This window comes from Magallana gigas, chromosome 5 (genome assembly GCF_963853765.1).
Source record: "Magallana gigas chromosome 5, xbMagGiga1.1, whole genome shotgun sequence".
In the NCBI taxonomy this organism is placed as follows: domain Eukaryota; kingdom Metazoa; phylum Mollusca; class Bivalvia; order Ostreida; family Ostreidae; genus Magallana; species Magallana gigas.
In genome coordinates, this window is record NC_088857.1 from 6,881,946 (window position 1) to 6,903,587 (window position 21,642).

Below are 21,642 nucleotides of genomic sequence, written 5' to 3' on the forward strand. Positions count from 1 at the left end.
AGTATTTTAATGAAAGGGTGCCTTTAATTTTTCAATCTTCTAAGAACAACTTGTGTGGTAAAAACTAACACAGTAATACTAAACTTAAAATGTGAAAATTTTACAGACAGATGGACGGGGTGTTGGACACTAGACAAGAGGTGGTCAGAACAGCTGAATTCTTCGGTTCAGGTGAGCTAAAAATTGAGTAACTGACAAGAGAAAATATTTTGCTAATATCAACTATTCTATTTTCTGACACCATAAAAAGTTCTTAAAATCAGACAAAATTCTTCGTATAAAATCTGTTTTTAACAGAAAAATACTAAAATGGCACCCCATTGAAATTGCTTGCATTTTACTGCATTTTGGAAACTTGTTTAATTAACAAGATTTGTAAAATTGTACAGACTACAGAGGTAAAGGTTAACTTAGGTTTATTGCATTGTCTTGTAGCAAAAAACACAAGTGTATTTAATGTATTTCATGAAATTTTATTATAACAATTTGCTAAAGTTAAAAAAAATTCTCAGTTGTAGATTCATTTAAAGTAATTTAACACAGTCAAGCATTAGCTATCATACTTTGATTAAAGAAATTAAAAAACAATTTTAAAATTATTTTTTCAATCCCTTAGAAAAAAAATATAAAGAGTTGATATTGTAGATTATTTCAAACGTATAATAAATCAATATTATAGCACAAATTATTGAATTTCAAAGTAAAATAGATCTAACACCTACCAACCAACACATTCACACAAACACATTCACATATAAATAACATAAAAGCTTCTAAATTCAGAACACTAAAACACCGTTAATGACAGAATTCAACCTTAAGGTCAAGATCTAGTAAATGAAAGGTGTTTACAGGTTTATGAAATTCCAAGATATAAATTCTCTTAATGATGCTTCATAACAAAATCTTTGTTTGATAGCGTGTACCGAGGTTGACGCCATAAGGTCAAGACCTAGTAAACGATTCCAGAGTGTCTTTTTGGTGCTAGAACCATTGTGACATCATAAATGATTTGATGAATCTTTTCCCGTATTTTATGGCTTTAAAGGAATTATGTAGAAAATAAATATTTTTACATTCTTTATTTAATCACAGGAAAAGTAATCCCAGTACCTATGTTCAATTTGAAATCATTTTAAAGAGAAGGTCAAGAGCCTGTTTAATGCCATTTTTAGGAGAAACTGTAGGCAATCTAGATATATTTCATTAGTCAAAATTGGACAAAACTCCGAGATTTGTTACTTTTCCTTCACATTTCATAGAAAATTGTTGTTTAAAACATGATTTTTCAACGTTTTTATAAAAAAGTTAAGCTCCGGTACACCCTATGAAGCAAAGATATTGTTATAAGCATCATTAAAGAATTTATATCTCGAATTTTATAAACCTGTAGGCACCTTTTATTTACTAAATCTTGACCTTAATTCATTTTTATTTTACCTAGGTATTTAATTTAAATCATTTAAATGATTAATTCTTAAATAAAACATCAGTGGCGTAAAATTTCAAATTTGTCGATGATTGGTTCTTCCCCAAAGTGTTCTTGCACATGAGTTTCAAACTCGGACTGCATTTCCGAGGGATAACTAGCATCACACATTGGACAGATCCGCACATCTTTACTTGACGTCTGGTTTGTAGGCGAAACATTATGCAGAGTGGTGCAATCTTCTGATCCATCATTATCCATACAGTGAAACACATGCATTTGAAAGTTCTCCATACTAATATTAACAAAGTCCTGCCCACAAACTGGACAAATCTGGGAGTTTCCAGATGGAGTCTTTTGAACAACCTGTTTGGGTCGAGTTGCAGAACTTCCGGGCACAGTGCGTATCTCTGGCTTCAAGGGTATTTCCTGTGGGTTTTCCTGTGGGACCCGCCCTAGAGAAGACTGGACATTCACTTTGTTTCTTCTGTCTCTCTCCTCACCCTTGACTTGGGTGGAGAGAGGTCTAATCACAGACTGTGGAGGGGAATTCCCCCCCATCGTTCCATGCTCCTGAGGCTGTCTATGCAGCTTCTTTTTATCGTCTGACGATGGAACAACCTTCACATTCGGTGATATCACAGGGAAATTACTTGCACCACGACCAGGGTGTACATCTTTTAGATTCACATAGTCACTGTCTTCCAGATTAAAAAGATGGTTTCCAGGGCTAGGTGTGTATTGCATTGTTTGATCCTCACTTGTTTGGACCCTTTCACTGTTTCCCATCTCCGTTAGCATGTCTAGATTTTCATACATGCTGAAATCCTGTGTAGAAGCTGGTTTTTTCATAGAAATGTTGACACCTTTACCTGCGAGCGGATATGTTTCCTCAATGTTACCCCCTCTTGATAACCCACCCACCACAGTGGTTCTAGAGTTCTTGCTTTCGGTGTGTACAGACGGTGTACACATGTTGGGGTATCCCGTGCCTGGAACATTGTACTCACTCTCAGTGGGTCCTCTGAAAAGTCTTTTATCTGGGTCTGGTTTTGTAAAATTCACCTGATGAAATTGTTCCTTCAATGTCTGTGAGGTATCAGCCGGTGGCATAGTCTGCAATGTGGGGAAGTTAGAGACAAGTAGTGGTTTCCTTTCTGCGTACAAATCCATCGTCGGATTGGGATAGTCGGTAGCTTTCTGTGCCTGCTCGGTCTCATAGTGTGTTGGATAAAATGAGGCCCCCTCTGCTGCATAGCGGGAAGTGCTGGAACTCAGACTGGTGGATTTGGCACTCTCTGAAACAAATATAGCCGGCTTATTTTACAAGCTTGTCAATGACTATTGCAAGATTTTATAAAAATGACTGATATTGACAAACTGTGTTCAATTTTACATTAGAAAATAACCTTCAAAAGTGAAATACTAGAAACAGAATTCAACAGAAAAACAACACACATTAGTCCTATGCAGGTAAAAACTTATCAATGTAAATCTTTAACACAGTTCAAGAGATTTATGGGCTTTATTACTAATAAAAATAACGTGTGTCAATGATAAAATTCTTGAACTATACTTTTTTAAATGATTCCTACTGTTATCACATAAAAAGACACTGGAAAATGTAAATACTGTATTTACAGTTATCGGTTTATAAGTAACTATAATATCACAAGTTATATAAGTGTAATCAAATATCTCCCATTGAATTTGTGTGGTCCTTTAATTGTATAAATTTGATAAGAGAACACCTTCATTACAGGTGGTTAGTGCAGAGTTCTGTTCAAATTCCTTGGTGGTTCAGGAAACAAGGCATTTCTTGCATGCAAAATTTTTCAGAAGAAAGAAAGTTACCGGTACTTAATAATTTTACATTTTCTATTTTTAAAAGAGCAATAAAGGGCACTTGTACCCAGTATAATTTAACTTGATGACAAAAGTTGTCAAAAGTGTGAAATTACCCAGTAATTGAATTCAATCTCATTACTTGTTTCAACACATAGTTGTAAGTTATCTTGTATTGGATATGCTCCAATGCACACAAAATCATTGTTCCAATCAAAACATGGGATATTTTTCTATTAAATGTTTTAAAGAATGCTCTACCGACTCCCTAGTACTGATCTGACTGTCAAGACCCTGTATTCTTTTTCCCTTTTTTTTTTGGGGGGGGGGGGGGGGGGGGATGTACTGTCATGTACCTAAACATTGTATAAAACACAATCAACATTATCAACTTTGTTAACATGGACTCACCTATGAGTTTTTTAATTGCGTCCTTCTGCTTGCCTAACATTTGCCCTTGGACCTTGACTTGTTCCTTTAGGTTTTTTATTGTGGCACTGTATCTCTCAACCTGATCTATAATTCTCACCTCCTCTTCTTGAGTGATGGAATTCAGGGAGGGTATTTCTGTCCCTTGGCCCTTTAACAGCTCTCGCAGATTCCGAATCTCCTCTTGCAGATTCCAAATCTCCCCATCTTTCTTTTGTATTTCAGCACGCAACACACTGTGTTCCTGAGTTTGACCTTGATTGTTATTAAGCTGTACTCGAAGTCTTTCATTTTCTTTCCTAGTCTCAAACTCTCTAGCTTTGCACTGCTTCAACTCTTCCTCTTGCTGTGTAAGTTTCTTCATTAAAAGTTTATTATCACTTTCAAGTTTTGAAATAGTACTCTTGGCCCGAATAACCTGCCGTTCTAAACTCTGCGCAAATCCGAACTCGGCTCTATACTGCGCCTGTAGGTCCTGCTCAGGTTCACTGGGCGGGCCTGCCGCACCAAACACTCCCGAGTTTGGACGTCCCCCTGAAATACGCTGCATCTCAATTTCCCGAATCGAAGTCTGTAAAACTGCATTTTTATTGACCTGTTCCTGCAGGCGTTTCTTCACCTCACTGTACGCCGTCTGTAGTGCATGGAGTGAGCCGTCCTTCTCGTGGTTCGTAAAGCTGAGCTGGAGGTTGCTGAAGTGGCTCCCCCCTGTGATGGTGTCTGTGTTGGTATCCCCCTCATTATTACCAATGATATCTATGTCCTCCTCCATTCTCTAAAATGGCCCGACCAGCAGCCTAGCAAAAAAGAAGTAAACTAGTTTATGGAAGAATTCTACAGAAAAAGTACACTTCAATTAAAGCCAAGCAGCAATTTGAATACATTTCAACAGCTTTTTTTCTCTCATAAAGTATAAATTTATGAATAATTATGCATTTCAGTGTTTGAAATCCAAAATACATGAAAATAAAAAAATTGATTTTTCTTGACATTTCACAGCAGTTAATGTGCTATAAAGGAACTCAACATAAGGAAACAGAGTTTTCTGGATTTTACAGAAATTACATGTGATCTGATAAAGAAAAAAATTGTGTTTTTTTTTTGTTTATCGAATTGTCAAAGTTACAAAAAAATGCATACCACTGTAATGTAACATTCATTTCAATATTAATGAATTACTTAGTTTTCTAAATTTATCTAAATAAAAAATTTACCATTCTACTGCTTCAGTCCATCTTTTACTTTCAATGAAGAGAATATTTCTACAAGAGAAAATTGTTTCATTACAAACCAGTTAACCTTTCAAAATAGGAAACTGGACATAGAGTACATTAAATAAACTTAAGTACAGCATTGTTTTTAAACAATTTAAAAATTACCAAATAGAGAATGCCCATAAATCCTTGTATTAATACTTATTTTTTTGCTGTTTGAGAAAGAAATGAAACCAATGAGCTAACAGATGAAAGCATACAATAAATAAAAAAACTTAACTATTACAATATATCATCCCCTTACTAAAAAAAGTGTGTTATGACATCATCTTAAATTCAGTGTGTAAGAGGATGAAGTGTAACCATTTACATTGAATGAATGTGTCGATGTGACCTCTTGACCCTGACGTCAGAGTCTGCTTTACAATCAGTAAAACCAGTAGTAAGAACTGTCTCCTCGACTCCCACGCAATGACTCAGCCCCAGAACTTTGATCTACGTTCTTATTTCCGGACTTTGTCAATCAAAGTCAACAAATACTACTGCTGACGAGGATTCAAACTACGATAGTCATATGTCATAAGTCATAACTCGTTTATTCACACATGAAAATGTGATCCCTAAATAAGACCAAAATCTTTGGGGTTTTTTTTGTTTTTTTGGAAGGGGTGGGGGTACCCTTTTGTACTTGAATAATTATTTTTTTAAAAATTTAGTGCACATACATGTATATTATTATGTATCAAAGAAGAAATTGGACACCTTCAGATTCTGATGCTCGAAGAAGTCCACGATAAAATTAAGTCTTAACATCTTTGATTTCACACAAACCTGTTGTCTAACAGTGAATCTCATTATGTTAAAGCATCGGATTGTGAACTGTCAGCACACACCAACTTAATTTTCAAAGGTGTTAACATTCCTATTATTCATATCTTGTTGTTATTGTTATGGTTGTTGTTGTTGATGTTATGACTGTTGTCATTGTTGTTATTGTTACAGCTCAGCTGCTGTTGTTGTTCTTATTGTTATGGCTGTTGTTGTTTACAAAATCATATTTTAATGTAGATCAACTGTTACCAAGTCTTAGCTAAACAACCCTATACAGGATGTAGTTGCGGAAGTATAGACTCTATAACAGAGTGTTATAAATCCTTAATCTTACTGTTGGGGTGAAAACACAGTCAATGTCATAGTATGTTTGGATATTATATGTACTAATTAGCATATTGCTGTTTCATATACAAAATTCTTATTGAAGATCTCTCTAGTTGTTTATGCTTCACTACAACTCAATAAAAAAGAAACCAATTCCAGAATCACTTCAACAAAGCATCCAAAATACTTGTTCTTTGAAATATCTTGTTAGTGGTGAAATAAACCAAACACTCTTAATCTAACCTTGGATAAAAAAAAATAGAAACAAGGAAAGGTTGATTTAACTAAAACTCCACTGTTATTTGTAATATCCAGTGTTTACGAGTAAGTGGCATTTAGAGAGCAGCTCCCATTGAAGAGGAGGAAACACCAAAACAGAACTGTCGGCATTTAATTAAATTTTACCATCCTTGTCTCAATCTTGACTGTATTGTACATATATAAGCTTATGCTATCGCTAAAATGGATCAGCACATACCTACACTGAGACTAAAATGACGAATTGATGATACCTACATCTTGTGTAAAGTGTATACATGTAAAGGAAACCCTATGTGAGGGTTCTGTAGAATAAATGATGTTTTGACCTTAGAAACACTCGTTAAAACTTCTGTTATACCATGTGATATTTCAATACATGTGTGAAATGTTATTTCATTTGATAAATGAATACAATGTAACATGTACTTGTACAAGTATAAACTTTTTTGCTGAAGTCACTATGGCATGTGCCCAATGAATATTGAATCAACTGCATGGTGCCCTGTTTAATTTTTGTATGTTTCAATGTAAAAATTGTAATAAAAAAAAAAAAAAAAGGAATTTTAAAGAGAAAATTCGATACAGAATTTATACTTGTATAAAGTTAGTTACAAATAATAGTGCAATCCAGTTAATACTTGTTTACAACATACATGTGTATTTGCTTTAAGTTTAAAGTTACCTTTTTCTGTTACAATAGAAATTCAATGGAAATTTCAAATAACGCAGCGTAATCTTCAAAAACCTGAAACACACAATTGAAGGAATGTTTGAAAAAAAAATATTTAAAGAAAACCATTGAGGTAAATCATAAATATAAAAGATTATTTTACAACTATCATCTATGCCTCATGTACAGTGGCATATATAAAAATATTCATTATTTTTCCATTAAATATCAAAATGCCTATTTTGTAAAATAATAATTGAAGCTACACTTAGTGTCAGTACAACCTGTTTCATACATTGCAAGTCTCTATTATCATTACTCAATAGCATATAAAGAAGGTAAATGTTTACAAATTACATATTCATTTCAAAACCGACAACTCAAATCATAATAATATATGAACATGCTGAATAAATAAAAATAAATCTAAAAAATGAATTAAAAAAAATCTTTACATCTTATCAATAGATATTGAAATGAAACATATTTCAAAATTTCTTCTTTTGTTCCCAAGTAGGAAGTAGAAATAGATAGTTGCAGAATTAAAATTCATTTAAATCACCTAGTACCTTCATACTCTGCTATTGCAATTTATGAATTATTATTTCAAAATTAAAAGATTTAAATTTGAAATTTCTAGAATACACATACCCCCTCCCCTCCCCCAGTTTCCCACCGACCACATTGACAAGACACCTTTAAATTTCACACTGAAGTTACTAACATCCTGGTCCGAACATCAACAAATTGAAACAAACTCTTAAAGAATACTTCATTCAGAAACATTCCTAGCGTTTACGTCATTCACTTAACTTATGACGGAGATTTAAATAGGCGCTTGTCAATTGTTGCATAAGCAACTTGCATGTAAACAAAACTATCGCGTAGGTGGGTGTGCAGTTACTACTAGGCTACTGCTACTCCTACAAAACTGTGAATCACAAGAGGGCAGGGTGACTGTTACAACTCATCAATAAGTCTAACACAATAAGAATATACATATTCCTTACTATAAGATATTTTCTGACAAACAAATATGGGGTTTAAACACGTACACGTTCAATCACTGTTATCTATTTACACTTCACATTTTCACACAACCGTTTTCACGGACACCCAACCTTCAAAACAGGTCTCTGCGAAAGAATAAGGTCTTAAACATTAAATCGTATTCCTTTTTGTTTGCTTAAAAACCTCATAATCCTAAAAAATATAATGTTCATTCGAAAATATGTTTACCAATTTTTTTTTTTCAATGGCGGAGTGTTGGGGATTTTCGAAAAAATTGTACTCCGTTCCCGATATAAATTGTAGATCAGTGAAAATTCAACATATCAAGCGAATTGTCAAGGATATACATGTATTTGCTAGTAGTTTTGATATCACCGATATTGTTGAAAATGAAAAAAAAAATACAATCACTGGTCTTCGTATTCTTCTTTTATCGGGTTGATTTGCCAGTTGTAGCAGAGACATAAATAACATGTTATTTATGTCTCTGGCTGTAGTAAACATAAAAGATTATGCTGACAAGAATGTTGAAATGTAGCTATTGCATTATACATACGATGCTGATCTTGAAATTTAGTGCTTATTCAAAGGGAAAATGACAGGCATGTAATAAAAAGGAATTGGGGTGGGGGTGTGGCAGCCGCCACTTTTATGCTATAAAGTCAACCGATCTTTCATATAGAAAAACTTGCTCCTGCATATACATTTCTGGGACAGTGTAAGGAAATTATATTGAAAATTAAGATATTTATCTATAAAGACCCCCCTTTCTATGGGACATATAGAATTAAAAAAAGAAAAGAAAATTATAATGCTTATTTAAAAGCCGGCGATCGATTTCATCTATCTATAATATGAATACTATTAAATTAATAGTTATCTAAAATAAATGCTTTAAAAATAGTTTCGTTCAACGGGCCATAATTTATTTCTAATAAACAAAACCCTATCGATATTTTGTTGAAGTCTAATGTACTTTCCTTCTGAGCATCCAGTGTTTATTTCACCGAGTAAACATTTGGAAAAATAAAAAATCACATAAAAAAAATATCGCTAAAAACACAGATTTTTATTAACATCAGCTAGGTGTTTTTCCCCTCCATTTCTTAAGAATGTCGATTGTAGTCGATTGTAGTCATAAAGTTTTGAACTGAAAAGCCAGAAATCTACGCGATCGAGTAAAACAACGCATACTACTATCGTAATTTTTCCATATATGGAGAAATTAGCTGATTTTTCTATGTTGGTTGACAATATTCAGTGATAATTTACATATTTTAAAAAAATCTATATGGATAACTGATTAAATTTTTCAGAGGCAGATGTAAATATAATGGTAAAATGCGTTCCTTGCTTTTGGTGGCAGCACTGCAGATAGAAAAAATACATTACCCGCTTATGCGGATTCTGTATTTTTCTGCAATGCTACACTGTAGATACCTTCATACATGAATCACTGCACAAAAAAGACCCGACCTTAGCCATATTTAGACCTTTATTTAACAGGACAACAGAATATCAACATTGAAAAAAATAGTTTCAGAATAAAAAATTCAAAGAGTTGAAAAATCCCCCCCCCCCCCAAATCCATTCTTATCAAGATTATCTTCATTACTGTGAACGATTTTCTGTTTCTTATGTAACATTTTCAATCAGCAAATATGCGTGTTCTCATTGCTTGTTTATTAAGGCTAGAAATTATGTAAACCATCGTTTCAAAAACTAAAACGATCAACAATCATGATGGGTAAATATTTAGGACTCGCGTTAAAATGCATGTGCACTCTGATGTTGAAATAGATGTTGACAAGATGATTTCTTGTTGAATTTTACCAACGGAAAATGTCAAAAAAGTCTTTGTTTTTTTAGTGTTTTTTTTTTTTATAAAAGCTTAACAATCACTCAATTTTACTCATCCATTGGAACCCCCCTTTTCAATATTGCTGGATAAGAAAATTATTGCAAAACAAATTGGCTCGAAACTTAGATCTGCTTATCAGACAGTCGGATGTTTTTGTCGATTTCTTACTGCAATCAGTATAATGGTTTCACGCGCACGAATTTCCCCGATTTTTAAAAAAAATTGACAGTTATTTTAACAAAAATATCTAGAGCATTCGAACTCGGAACCTTTGAGTCAGTAGTGTGATGATTTATTATCTTATTCACTGAACCACGATGTTAACACGAATCACCTTTTTTTTTTTTAAAATTGTGAAATCGTCATGCATGATGTACTCTTATGAATACAATGTACATGTATATTAACCTGTGTAGAAGACTTTAAATTAGACATGTACTTTTTTCAAGTTCGACAGCAAAAAAAAAAAAAAAAAAAAAAAAAAATAATAATAATAAAAAATAAATTAGTGACGGAGCCAATTTGAAGTTTTACTGGATACCTGATATTTGTCACGCATTCTTCTATTTAAGGACACCAGGGGTGATCGGTATAATTTGGTGTGTTACACATGTACACTTAAAAGATCCTTAATTTTAAAACTGTATATCTTAATAACGCGACAAAAAGAGGATTTTACCCTCTAAAGGCTACCCAAGGACAAATAGTTTGATGAATATGACCGTTTATGAAAATGATTTTGGAAATAGAGTGATAATACACAAATTCGGTATAAATAAGTAGAAATAAAAGATAATAGTACCCCCTCCCCCGGAAAAACCCCGAGCTGTCGTCATATTGCTGCGCTATGTATTCTTAAATGTATATGTCGGACAACCAAGCCCATGTGATTGATTTTTTTCGATCTATTTGTCCAATATCTATTTGTCCATTAACCGAACCCAAGTGGTCACCCTTGGTTATCTATGTATCAGATAACCCTTATGTCTCTTTTGGGTACACCTACAAGTACATTTATATTATTATTTAGATATACGCAAAACATATGTTACATGTATGCTGCCAAATCCCAGATCCAAATGGAAGAAGATTTTAAATAGTTATTGTAAATTACAATTTAGTTAAACCTGCTTGGTCCGATTTTATATCAAGTTTTATTTACGCTTTAAAATTGAAATACCGTAAAATCTAATTTAACAGGAATAACTATTGAAAGGGGAAATCTTAAAGTAGAAAAAAAAACCAACAATTTTTACACACCCTATAACATTATGCAAGCTAGCATTGGAAGGGTGGGAAGGTGTCTTTGTATCTGCATCTTCGCTGAAGCGGTGCGTATCAGAAAACCTTGACCAGCGAAGATGCTGCTTTTATTTATTATGCGTACCTTGTTTATTCAATTTAAAAGAATTTTCGATTTTGTTTGGAATGTAATTTTAACATTTATACATATATATATATATATATTTATAAGCGAGAATATACGATCTTTATATTTATACATATCTATTTTGTCGCTGTTCCAAATGATAAATGATCACAACTTATACTCTACACATGACGACAGTATACATACAAGTAAATAGATATCAAATTTCGGTGGGCGTTGTTTATAGTCGGCATAAGTATATTTTAGATGAAACCGCAATTTCACGAGATCCAAATTTCGCAAAATTAGGAAAGGATGGAATCAGAGGAGAAAACAGTAATTTGATATATAGAACTTTTTTTTTGCCCCGAGCATTATTCATTGTCCATGTTCCAACAATGCATTCGGCGCAATTTCGGTGTAGTTTTACTAGTTATGAGACTATATGCATATTATATCATTTTAAACTTTGAGTACATAAATTGTAATTTTAAGACTGTACAAATCACTATCATATGCACAAGATGTTAAACTATTTGATTTAATAATAAAGTTAATACCTGTATTATATTGTACAGGGAATAATTTATTATCAATAAAAGAAATGTTTTTAACGTCAGGCGCCTGTGCTTACCACGGGGAAATTAAAACATTGAAGTTATAGAGCATATGACATCGATTAAATTGTTCATGGACAATTTCATGGATTATAAAATGCTAATCATGCGGATCCAGCCTGGGAAGTAGGGGGGGGGGGGTCAGTGGGGTTCGGACTCCCCTAAAAAATCCAATTTACACAGTAAAATTACCAAAAATATATGCCTCGGGCTCCTCCCCCGGCAAACTTATGTATCCCTCGGACCCCCCCCCCCCCCTTTGGAAAAAATTCCTGTGTCCGCGCATGTTCATATATGACCTCCTCTTCATTATTATTTTTAAAAAATCCCTCACTTATTAATTGTCTGACATTCTTTGCGTCTTTCACGTGATTTAGGTCAGAATCAAGTTATATATTACGTCATGAAATGTATTGCTATGTCCGGTTTAGCAAGAATACCGGTCGAATCAATCCTAATTTGATTTTAGAATTCACAACAACATTTGAATAACAACAGCACCTCGAAAATTTACGCATCTAAGGATATCAACAATATATGTTCATCAAAAATGCATATTAAGAGCCTTTATATCCTGGTTTGTTGTTATCTTCATAAATTCATTAACGAAGATAAATCTAGATAGGCTGCTTAGCTTTTAGGTTCCTCTATTCATTGGCACATTATAATCACTCGAAGTAACGCTTGGCAATGTTAATTTATTTGGATTTATATACATAAATTTATGATTTCTCTTGTTTAATTTGTGAGCCACTTAAATGATCACTAAAATAAATGGTTATGCATATATCGGTGGTTAGCCAAATACAATTTTGTAAAATACCTTTATAATTTCCTTCATTTTCCAACAATCCACACAGTGGTTATACCACTTGTTGAAAACTTAATGGGAAAATAGAACTTCACGTTTTCTTTGAATTCTTTTGCAATACTTGAATATCTTTATATTTTGACACCTCTGATGCTAAGCAATTGTTACACGTGTCTGCATAATCTAATTAGACATAATAAATCTTAACCCCACCCTCTTACAAATAACCAACCGCCCACTTCAATTCCAATGAAAATCGATCCCATATCCCATGAGATCTTCTGACACGGATAACGTCCGAGAGGTTCCGGTCTACTTGACAAGAATTTGTTTGTTTGTGTATTTGTCTGGGTGTGATGGATAGGTACTTCAGGTGCAAACTCAATATAAAAACAAAGTTATAGCATTTTAGAACAGCTACTGCAAAAAACTTGTTCGCCGGAACCCTATAAGCTACATGCACGTCTATGACTTACACAGTCAACTATATGTGGGCCTAGCAGGAAGGTGGTTAATTAAACAGCAAGAATCGGTTAACGCAACATGCATGCACCGATTTTCTAAAATCATTCTAAAGGTTATTTGTTCGATTATAAATGCATAGTAGTACATTTGAAAAAATTAGGAAACAAAAGCACTTACATGTTCAACAGTAAGGGTTATCCATTTATCTATATAAACATCCAGAGAGAAAAACCCATAAAATTTTCCCAAATGGGAATTCCCAAACATATATAACGCTAGCTGTAGTTAATATCTCTGTGCGCGGCCGTTCAAATGCTTTAAAGTCGTTAATTGAAAACATAAGTGTATTGTGTTTGCTTGATTAATAGTTAGAAGTTAGAAGGTATCAACCTAATATATTTTTATATATATTTGAAATATAAAAAGGGGGGGGGTCTGGTTTACGAGGTCACAAAATTAGGTCAGATTGTCAATTTATGAAAAAATGTTCAGAGTCATCTATTAGTACAATTTGTGTAAAATTTGTATGATATGTATAAATTAACGGAGTGAAAAATATAATGATATTTATAACGCGGAACTGTAGGGGGGGGGGGGGGGGGAGGGGGGTTGTGCATATGAATATTTTCAATTAACAACATTTTTGTAAACTAAACTAAGTACGAATATAATTGTAAGTGGGATTATTAATTATAGCACATGACAAATTAATATCGTCGAAATGATTCGCTGATGACTCGGGAAGTTCACATGAATTTACGTGAACGGCAGTTAAAAATCTTGATAACATGATTGAATATGCAAATACAGCTTTTTTGGCAAGGTTAAACCAACAAAGTAAGTTTACTCTATCAGCGTTCTTTATAACTCATGAATGCATGAGATTAGCACTGAGGTAAAAATAGCTTTAACTCAAACCCCCTACCCAAAATTCAGGCGCAAATTATGTAAAAGAAAAATAAATTTTACCTTTTGCTCTTGTATAGCTACTTGAATCTAGATATTATGACCAAAAACCTTGAACAATCAATTTGTATGCAAACGTGTCTTAAAAATAGACATGACGAATAAACGTAACCAGCGCATTTCAACATGGCATCATAAGGCACGATGTAGTTAACTGGGAATGTACTAAGTATTTCAAAACGACTTAAAAGGCAATATAGGAAACAACTGCTTTGAAAAGATTCGATGCAGGGTTGGGGTGTTTTAGTGGTAAACATGGGTCTCAACTATTATAAATACAAATGTGAATGCTGACATTTTTACTTCTTGAAGCGCGAAGAATTTGAGAATAATTTTCTAAAACTGAATGTTTTTTGAAAAACAAATCAATGTGAGACTTTCTACCGTAACCAAAACATGCAAATCTCTCTCTCTCTCTCTCTCTCTCTCTCTCTCTCTCTCTCTCTCTCTCTCTCGTCTATTTTTCCGTTCTACCCCAACAATCAAAAATTGTTTTTGAGTAGAAGGCAAAAATAAAGGGGCATATCCGAAACCAAAACTTCACCAAAAGTAACACTTCGCCCGATCATATATTTCCTTATCGGTTTTGACCCAATTTTCTCTTAATCTCCTTGACCTTAATTCAACCTGATTTGTGTCTGCGATAGAATTATTTTTTCAATACGATTTGTAGCCGAAGCTCTGACTTGTTTAAAATCATGTACTGAACTAATCCCAATGCTTAGAAAATGTTACACTTACTACGAAAGTAACGCTCTATCACGTGACGAAGTGGATTTTTTTTAATGAATGAATCTCTTTCTTGTTGTTTGTTGTTATTTGATTGGCGGGAAAAAGCCTCACATGTTCAACGTTTATATCAAGAGGGCTCTCAAATGTCAAAATTACCGTATATCTGAAACATAAAAAGAACACTTATAGCTTAATCAATTCAAGACGTTGATAATTATTATTAAATTGAGTTTCAATTTAAAATCAATTCATTTTTCCCTCTATTCCTCCTTGTGAAGGACATCTTTCGATGACTACATGCCAAGATTTCGTACTAGTCACACCAAACGGATTCAATGGCAACAAATGGAGGGGAACATACTTTAATTTTTTTTTTTTCGTTTGTCAAAATGGATTTTGATTTAATTGTCAGATTTTACGCACCATAATCTACAATCGTCCCCATTAAGCAGATCACTAGTCAAACAGATAGAGAACACCTTACACCACGTGTGTAGTGCTTTAAACGCAGTGCATTTGTACTTAATTAGTACTAATGTATGTAGGTAATCACGATTTCTGTATACTTAAGAGCAATGAAGACAAATTTCGTTAAAATTGTACAAAACTTACAAAGTTGTACGAAACAGTGTTTAACACTCAAGTGAAAATCAAATATAGTTGAATATGAGTGTCAAGGTCTCAATTTATTTTATGTAAAAAATGGGCTGTAGATAGAAACATGTACGAGTATTTGATGATTTTAATGAAACTATTATATACAGTTTATATATACAGTGGTCCTCGCTTTGGATACTAGTAGTCCAATATATACGTCTTTTACTTCAAATTATTTACATTTAATTTAGACTGAAATTTCACCGGAGTTTTGGAATAAAAATAATGTTGATGTAATTTTTCATGTACCAATAATTTACAATATTTTAATTTTTTAAGTCGTCACTTTGTAATGCGTATGATAATATTGTCGCACTCAAAAACATGTTGTTTACTACCCTTTGTCTACTGCTGGGTGTGTAAAGCTTTCCCAAAATCTAAATTTGTTTTACAAGAGACGCAATACAGTTTGTAGTTATCTGTAAGTCGGCCATAATCATTGACCCTTGTAAATCCTTTTATTGACGACAGCTAGCTATCTTTCTTTTGTACAGGATGGTTTTGTAGCTATTTTTAGAAGCTGCTAGAAATTCTGCTAATGTAAGATTTTTTATATTGCGTTTCGCAAGACAATCCTAGAATGGTGTTAATTGTTTAAGTGACCTACATGCATAATTAATAATGACTGAATGATATAACCTAATACTACTATAATAGACAGCACCACCACCCATCATTAATTTCTTAAAGTAATTAATAAAGCATTAATTTCCTCCTCATTGTATAGAAATACCGAACCACTAAATGTGACAAGCCTTTTCCTTGTTTACAGTTTTGTCACAAGGATGTAAAAAAGTCGCACCCACAAAAGCTTCCATTAACAGTAACAAGAATGTTGGATCTTACTTGATGTATGCATAAAAGCTAACTCTCAGAGCCTGTGTGTTTACCACAATGCTTACTGACCTTCTCGAGGACCGTATGGCCCGGTTTTGTCGCATTCGGATATTTGTAGATACATTTATATTACGATGAACGTTTTCAGGGAACGAAAATTTGTAGTGTTTTCTATCATGTTAATGATATTTCATTTTCTGCAGTGTCGGTACTATGTTTAGAACGATTTTACAAAATCATTTTATAGGGAATGTTGTCATTGGTTGATACCTTGTTTCTGTTATAATAAGATAATTTCTGAAATTTGTGTGACACAAAATTTTGTTAACGTGTATATATATTTATTCATATGTTTTGATATAAAAATAATAATCAACTAGACGTTAGATGCCAAAGAATACTTTTAACAGATATTTAACTTACTGATTAAGATACATGTGTCATATTAATGAGCAATTATGTTTATCAGATAAATTGGATGCATGGATATTTGATTTTTAAGAATTCCTTCTAAAAAGACCCCCTGGAGACAGGTACATATGACGTCATCAAAGGAGGCAGGAACCTCAAACTTCGGTGACTGCAAAGGAATGTTGTTATCAGTGTAAACTCAGAATATTATTGGTTTCTTAAAAGGCCTGTTATAGGTCAACACAATCGTTTCGGTTTTCAAACTTTTTTCTCATGGTCATAAACAATTTTAATAAATAAAAATCGGAATGATAAAATGTCCTTATAAATCATACAATGAACATGAATATGATAACAGTTGCTATATTAGGTATGAAAGATTTGAAATAAACAATGAAACTTTTATTTCTCAGTAGATCTTATATTTGTTAAAGTATCAAATTTAAAAAAAAAAAAAACCAAACAAAATAACTATCTTTCAAAGAAAACGGCGAATCCTACAAAGGAATGAAATCAAAGGTCGATTTTCTCACATTTTAATTGTTAACATATTTTGATTGATCAACATAAGCCATCTTTATTGCCTTTGCTCTCTATCACCAGTAAACAGATTTTAAAAATTCAAATATTTCGTAGGAAAAGACATTTTCAAATGTTAATAAGGCCTAAAAAAAAATAGTTTGTTTAGGGTAACACTGATGAAAAAAATTGGTTAGGTAGGTGGGGATTTTTTTTTATTTTATCTATTTGTTTTGCCTGAATCCTAAGAATGTTTGTTTGTTTCATATTTAAAAACGTATTTTTTATTGGAAATAAGATAAAATTCACAGTCGGATAAAATCAGGCATCTAAAAATGGTAGGATCGGGCCATTTTTGTAGGTTAGGTCGGGTTACCCGAAACACACAACTTTTTTTTCAGGCCTAAGCACGGAACAGTTGTAAAATTAAATTTATAGATAAAGGGTATTAACCGAAACCAAAACTAGGAGGGTAAACTTAGTACAAATAGTAGTTCCTTATTGGTTGTGACCTCCGTTTCTCTCTTTTCCGTGACCTCAATATTCCCTGATCCATAACTGTCGACCACTCATATCTTTAAGTAGTTATATTCAACGACCTAATATATAAATTTAATTTTTAAAGAATACCCCAAATTAACCTAAAACAGATTATTGTATATTCTTAAAATGTTTTTTGTCCCCATTTTATGGATACGGAAAATAGTATTGGTCAGCTGCTATAGTTTAATATGTCACATGATCTACTACTGATGATTTTCTGTGAATGAATCTCTAACTTGTTGACCTTGCGATGATTTTTTTGTTTGATTGGAGAGAAACCTCACACGAAACACATTTAAATCAAGAGGGTTATCAGTCGATGAACTGTATGTTAATAATGAATAGAATACTTTATCATATCAGGATGTTGTTGAATATGTCATCTAAGGGGAATTTCTGAATAAGATTAAATCTTTAATCATTTTTATGTACAGTGATTTTATCTTTATCAATGACACCATACGATGAATGCAAACAGTCAAGCAAATTCCGTAAAACTTACAACTATGGACATACGTTTTTCAACATTTAAACTCACTCATTTCAACTTAATTTCTTCCCTCAATGATCGGAAACAGGGGATTTTTCAAAATTTGCTTAGATATATAATTCTTAAAAAAATTATCCTTTACACAATGCAATAACGATAGATTTTTTTTTATTTTGCAAAATATTGTCACTCTTAATGCTTTTTTAAATATCAGTATGACATTTATGTACAAAAGGATATCTATAGTCTTTAAATGTTAATAGCGTCACAGGATTAACTTTTTATTTTGAATGTTTTGAAAAACATGTAGAAATGGCACATACACGCTATCACTTCCTGTTCGATGGTCGTGATAAACGACCCATATTTGACCATTTTATCAAAATATCTTTTTTTATTATCATATATATCGTTTTGTTGCGCTTTTAGTTCAATTCATAATTTGTCGAAAAGTTTTTGATAACACATTTTACACGTTGTTTGGAATGACCCACCAAAGTGAATGAATGAATGACAAAAGTTCTATTACATATAACTACCTCTTAAAAGGCCACTAATTTCTCATGAAGTTTTACTTTTTCTACTGGAAGACGTTTGACACATAATTGTATGTTGAAATATATTGAAAAAACAACAACTTTTGTGTTCAATTCTCCATTATGTTTATCATATACATGAATGTTAACACATTGATTTATTTGATACTGCTTACACACTGCTTATACATTTGGTGCATTTGAATTGACCTTTTTTCTCTAGGTATAGATTGACTGATAAATGAACAGTGCTAGAGAATGCAAGGACGTGGATGTAATTTCAGATAAAAAGTAAAAGAATCAACGAACCAGGAAGTTGTGTGTATTTTATGAGTGATTAACTAGTATGAGCATGATACAACAGACGGATAAGAAGTTTCAAAATTTGAAATAGAAACCGTGAAAACGTACTGTCGCTAAAGTGGATAAAGGCCTTAAATTAAATGGGTTAAATGGGGGTGTGTCACCTATGATAGAAGCATAAATCTAGTAATTGAAAAATAATATGACCCCTATGGTTGTTGGTTACTATCGGTTAATAACAAAAGTTCCTGTAATGTTTTGCAGTGTCAATCTTTTTGAGAACGACCTTAAATTAAGTGTTTTTCTTGGAAAGTTTTTCGTTCCTGTTTATATGGTAACAAACATTTTCCTTTAATCAAATTTGCATTAATTTAAATGAAATAAAAAAAAAAATAAATAAAACATGTCTCGAAATGACAATTTTGGAAAATCATACACTTGCACTGAACTTTGATCCTTTCATTGCATGAAAATGTCGAAAGGAAACAAATTTTACAAACATTTTTCAAACGTAACAATTTAGAGAATCATTTTCATTAAATGTAGTTTGACCATAAATCACTTACAGCTTATTATCTAATTGGCAGTATATTATTCATGGCCTCATCTATTATTGTAATAACTTATTCTTTTGTAGTAATACGTGAATCTGCATCAACTTTTCATATTTGTTATTGTCTTTTTTTTTATTTGAACAAGACTTAACAAAACTTAAAAAATTCTAATACTTAATGTCGAAACCCGGATTTTGACAAATAGTTGTAACTGGTTTTATCAAAATATTTTAACTGGATTATTAAATTCACCTTCTTTGTACATTAGCAGTATTGGTACATCAATCTGTATTCAAACCATAAACCACATTTATGGCACACACTGTCAAAATATGTTGACAGAATTATTTTTTGAAAATCTTTCCCTTTTCACATTAATAATATTGTACATGTATCGTACACATATCTTGAAAAACTGTACGTTAAATATACAAGAAGTGCGTTTGTATCTTGTACTACATGTATCACACATTCCACAAAAACAACCAGGATGTTGAATCATTTAAAACAATTTTAACAAGAGCTTGGACTTTGGGTGCTTGGTTTCAAGCAGCAATGCGACGTAGGCCTGTGTATTTCATTGTAGGCTACTCAGCCATTGCTTTTTTAAATGATCAAGATTTGTCTGGCTTTCGAGCTATAACTACGCAATCGGTTTATATTTCACTCGAAACAAGCGTCATTTTTAACTTGTTTGACTTAAGAAATAATTAGTAACGTCCTACCGAAAGTCCAAGGCCTTGTTCTATGGTTCTATCTATACAAGGAACAAACATGTTCAGCAAGTAGAAAAGTGGCCATGGATAGCTGTACTAAAAGTGTTTTATCACATTTCACTGTTCAAATGAGATCATTCTGAATCCTGAAGTGTTTTTTGATTCTTACAAAATTGTTGATTCTCAGTTCGACTTTTCATTGGTATACGTTTTGTACTTTTAGTTTCAAATTTTTCATTGAAAAATCAATTGGGAAAATAGTGCAAAAATAAACTATATTATTAAAACAATCGTATAAAAAATCTTCATTTAAAAAGATGTTGTATGCTGGAGAAGCTGCTTCAGTAAATGCGACTATTCCTAGCAAATACTACTTTATCTGATACTGTTTTTCTACGTTAACTATTGGTCCAATATTTTGCTATTAATGAATCAAATGATTTTTCAATTACATCTTACACCATTTCAAATACCTTATGACATAATTAAATTGAGTGAATTATGAAATATACTCTGAATCAGGATAATGATATATGACTTTTGTGAAACAAATCACCCTAAACTACATCATATGTCGTTTTAATAAATATCAAATACATTTGCTGCTTCAAAAGTTTAACATATATTACTTTTTTCCGTGACCTCAATATTCCCTGATCCATAACTGTCGACCACTCATATCTTTAAGTAATTATATTCAACGAACTGATATATAAATCAAATTTTTAAAGAATACCCCAAATTTACCTAAAATAGATTATCGTTTATTCTTAAAATGTTTTTTGTCCCCATTTTATGGATATGGAACACAGTATTGGTCAGCTGCTATAGTTTAATATGTCACATGATCTACTACTGATGGTTTTCTGTGAATGAATCTCTAACTTGTTGACCTTGCGATGATTTTCTTGTTTGATTGGAGAGAAACCTCACATGAAACACATTTAAATCAAGAGGGTCATCAGTCGATGAACTGTATGTTAATATTGAATAGAATACTTTATCATATCAGGATGTTGTTGAATATGTCATCTAAGGGGAATTTCTAAATAAAATTTATGTTTTTTGGTAACATTTTTTAAGGACAGTGATTTTATCTTTATCAGTGACACCATACAATGAATGCTGATAGTCACATTCATTTAATTGATAACTATGGATATACGTTTTTCATTCAAACTCATTATTTATTTTTAAACCTTGAACTCAATTTTGTCCCTTAATTTTCTGAAACATTT

At 32.5% G+C, this 21,642-nt stretch overlaps 1 protein-coding gene across 5 annotated transcripts; it reads right to left on the minus strand.

Annotated features, from left to right (window-relative positions):
• Positions 1-452: 452 nt before the first annotated feature.
• Positions 453-13,349, minus strand: LOC117680419 (uncharacterized). 5 transcript variants are annotated; one of them, XM_034478427.2, is made up of 5 exons: positions 13,318-13,349; positions 7,019-7,081; positions 4,918-4,965; positions 3,686-4,500; positions 453-2,727 (listed from the first exon to the last, which is right to left on the minus strand). In XM_034478427.2, the coding sequence occupies exons 4-5, from the start codon at positions 4,473-4,475 to the stop codon at positions 1,490-1,492; spliced, it is 2,028 nt and encodes a 675-aa protein (XP_034334318.2). In that variant the 5' UTR covers positions 4,476-4,500; positions 4,918-4,965; positions 7,019-7,081; positions 13,318-13,349; the 3' UTR covers positions 453-1,489. The 5 variants fall into 5 exon arrangements, with proteins under 5 accessions (XP_034334318.2, XP_034334362.2, XP_034334526.2 ...); XM_034478471.2 differs by lacking the exon at positions 13,318-13,349 and adding an exon at positions 8,246-8,275; XM_034478635.2 differs by lacking the exon at positions 13,318-13,349 and adding an exon at positions 8,062-8,089.
• Positions 13,350-21,642: the final 8,293 nt, after the last annotated feature.

Bases quoted from the DNA above. Each gene is read 5' to 3' on its own strand.
- LOC117680419 (XM_034478427.2), bottom strand. From the start codon at position 4,475: ATGGAGGAGGACATAGATATCATTGGTAATAATGAGGGGGATACCAAC. The intron at 2,728-3,685 runs GTGAGTCCATGT...TATTTGTTTCAG, and splicing joins CGCAATTAAAAAACTCATAG to AGAGTGCCAAATCCACCAGT.